The sequence below is a fragment of the Seriola lalandi genome, unplaced genomic scaffold (genome assembly GCF_002814215.2).
Source record: "Seriola lalandi dorsalis isolate HSWRI2012SDOR001 ecotype SW California unplaced genomic scaffold, Sedor1 jcf7180001973489, whole genome shotgun sequence".
Classification (NCBI taxonomy): Eukaryota; Metazoa; Chordata; class Actinopteri; order Carangiformes; family Carangidae; genus Seriola; species Seriola lalandi.
Genome location: NW_019444155.1, coordinates 1 through 2,758, shown reverse-complemented (window position 1 = coordinate 2,758; position 2,758 = coordinate 1). Strand labels below are relative to the sequence as shown.

The 2,758-nt window shown below is 38.7% G+C and overlaps 1 protein-coding gene across 1 annotated transcript; it reads right to left on the bottom strand.

The window, feature by feature from the left end:
• Positions 1-181: 181 nt before the first annotated feature.
• LOC147820290 (MHC class II regulatory factor RFX1-like) lies at positions 182-2,723 on the bottom strand. Its single transcript, XM_087172794.1, has 3 exons — positions 2,097-2,723; positions 593-712; positions 182-335 (listed from the first exon to the last, which is right to left on the bottom strand). The coding sequence occupies exons 1-3, from the start codon at positions 2,126-2,128 to the stop codon at positions 182-184; spliced, it is 306 nt and encodes a 101-aa protein (XP_087028920.1). The 5' UTR covers positions 2,129-2,723.
• Positions 2,724-2,758: the final 35 nt, after the last annotated feature.

Here is a 2,758-nt window from a genome sequence, read left to right as displayed (position 1 = left end):
CTCTGGATGCATCTGAAAAACAGGACATAAGAAAACTAGATACTCAGAGAGAAATCAAATGAGTGAATGTATATACATATTGTATTCTCTCAATAATACTGCGCCATCATACCATTAGACTTACAAATTTTCTTTAAGTTAAATCCTTAACATCATCACCTTCATACCTGTAGGTATTTGTTCACTGTCCACTGAACTCACCAAGGAACTGCTGGTACTGCTGAACCTGGGTGCTGATGTCCACATGTCCTGACCCCTGCTGCTGTTGCTGCTGCTGGCCTGCTCCTGATGCTGTGCCATTGGTCATTCCTTCCACTTTATGCACAGGCTTCAACCTAGTTGAAACAAGGACAAGACAAAGACAATGAATGATACAGTGAAATAAAATGGCAATTCTGTCTCATCATATAAAGATATCTGGAACTGTAAGAAGAGTTCAAATAAGATATATGGGAAACATGAGTCAGTGACAAAGCTATGTGAAGGAATATGAAGGAAAGAGATTCATGGAAAAAAAAAAGAAATGGTTACAGTGGTGTAATGATAGACAATCAGTGTTTGAGTGTGTGTGTAGGGACATTTACGTGTGTACCTCTGTTTCTGTGAGAAGGGCTGCTGCCTCATGGCCAGATGTTGCTGGTCTTCCATCAGACGGAGAAGAGATGAGCCTGCCTTGATCCTCAGCCCATAGTAGTGGTATTTAGAATTACCCCTGTCAAGAACAGATAAAACATGTTTAACATGAAACTGGACCTCGTATAAAAACATTTTTTTACAAAAACATTTTTTACATGTGGTCTATATAAACCTTAAGTAACTCCTCCTGTGAAGGGATTTTTCTGGTTCTAGTCTTTTCTTATTTTGTAGGCCCAAACTCCAAGAGTTCAGGTCATAAAGACCTCATAGTGTTATACAGTGGTTCACTGTTTAGCCACAATTATGACTGATAAGAGTCCAATTGGAGCCACCTTAATCCTCTGTTTTTATGGTAATCAAGGTCCTATAGATAAGTATGTGGGGATAAGCATAATTTACAGAAAACTGCCAAAATGCAGTTTCAAAGAAGGGTGAGTTGGAAGTAGGGGGAAAGGTAAGACAGGTAATGTGACAAAGACCAGGTTTAAGTGCTCAACAAGATCTTCATCTTCACGCATATAGGTTAAGACTACATATTAGCCTTATTTGCACAAGGTATGGAGACAAACCATGCGATGCCTAGGAATATATATGTAGGAACACCTTCGGAAAATGGTGTGGCATTACGCCAATTCACTACTGCATTGTACTGCTCATCATTTTCTCCTTGGCGTCAAGCTTTCAACAAATATTTCTGCCTGAGGCATCTCAATCTGAACTCCTGATGAATGTCATTTCTTCAGCCCATAAGAATTTCAACCACACCTCTAAAGCCACATACATAGACTTAATAAAGACTGATTTTAAAATGTATGTCTTTAATTTCATAAAAATACAATAACCAAATGTATCATATCATTTAATTAAACCAATATAACCAAACATTTCTAAAAAGTCAATCTTGCCTCCTCACTCTCCCCTCCTCTGTCAAACTCACGCACCCACACACATGCTGTCTGTCTTCATCTCTACCCACATTTCTTCCTACACTTGAACATTTTGCAACACTCTGAAGAGCTCTGTAGATTTTTTCTGGAAAAATCTTCATTGTTCTTCTGTAAGGAAACTTTGCATATATCCAATAACTGAGATCTACATGCATATGGATTATATGTATAGAGCTGGTGTCTGTGAAACGAATAGTTTGCCATATAGCTCTTTGCTGCTGACGTGCACTGCTGTGTTAGGAAGATTGTGGGGAAAAGTGTTGTCTCTGCAGTTGCAGTGCACTCTGTCTCTGTTTGCCTGCTCTCTCTGTGATGTCATGTTGATATTTAAAACTGATCATTGAGCAAGTCAGCAGAAACAAATTAGGCAGAAAAATACATTTGAAAATTTGCGCAATAGTAAGGGTGTCAATATATACCCTAGCATGTCATACAGGGAACTTGTGGGTTTGTGTGTATATTTTCTATCATGTCTTCTATACTTGAGTTTAGGTGTCTGATGACCCATCTTACCTTGTGCCCAAGCGTCGTGTGCGTAGCCCCATGAACACAGATCTAATAAGTTTCCCAAAAGAGGCAGCATTAACAGGTTCTAGTTTCTGCTCCTGGCAGTGCAGCAGATAGTGGCAGTAGAGGGTTGAACGTGGCAGACTCACTCCTTCAGCTGTCTCATAGTTGTCCAGCAACCACTGTACCTGACACGCAGGCAACGAAAAAGAGAAAACAGCTGGTGCAGTTAGCAAAGCCAATAGATACAAACACAAAAACACACCTCAACACATTGCACACATAAATATGCACACTTATTTGCAAAAACATCACACACATTTTTCAGCTTAATATTCAGAACATGCACACACATTTTTCTAATCAATAAATTACACAAACATAAAAAAAATAAAAAAAATCCATTCTCATTTACAGTTTGTCGATCATTCACGAATGAAAACACAAATACATTTGTTTGCGTGCCGTGGCATACAACTTTGGTATGCAATGAATTAATGACCTGGAATACTGATGGGATGTTTGCCAAAACATAGTTTGTTTACCATTATCTTATGAGGTTCAATACGATGAATTTGGGATGAACAATATAATGCCGGGGCATTTCAGGCAAATTAAAAATGCCCCTGATCACATGCACGGTAATGATATGAAAATGATGAGGTCAT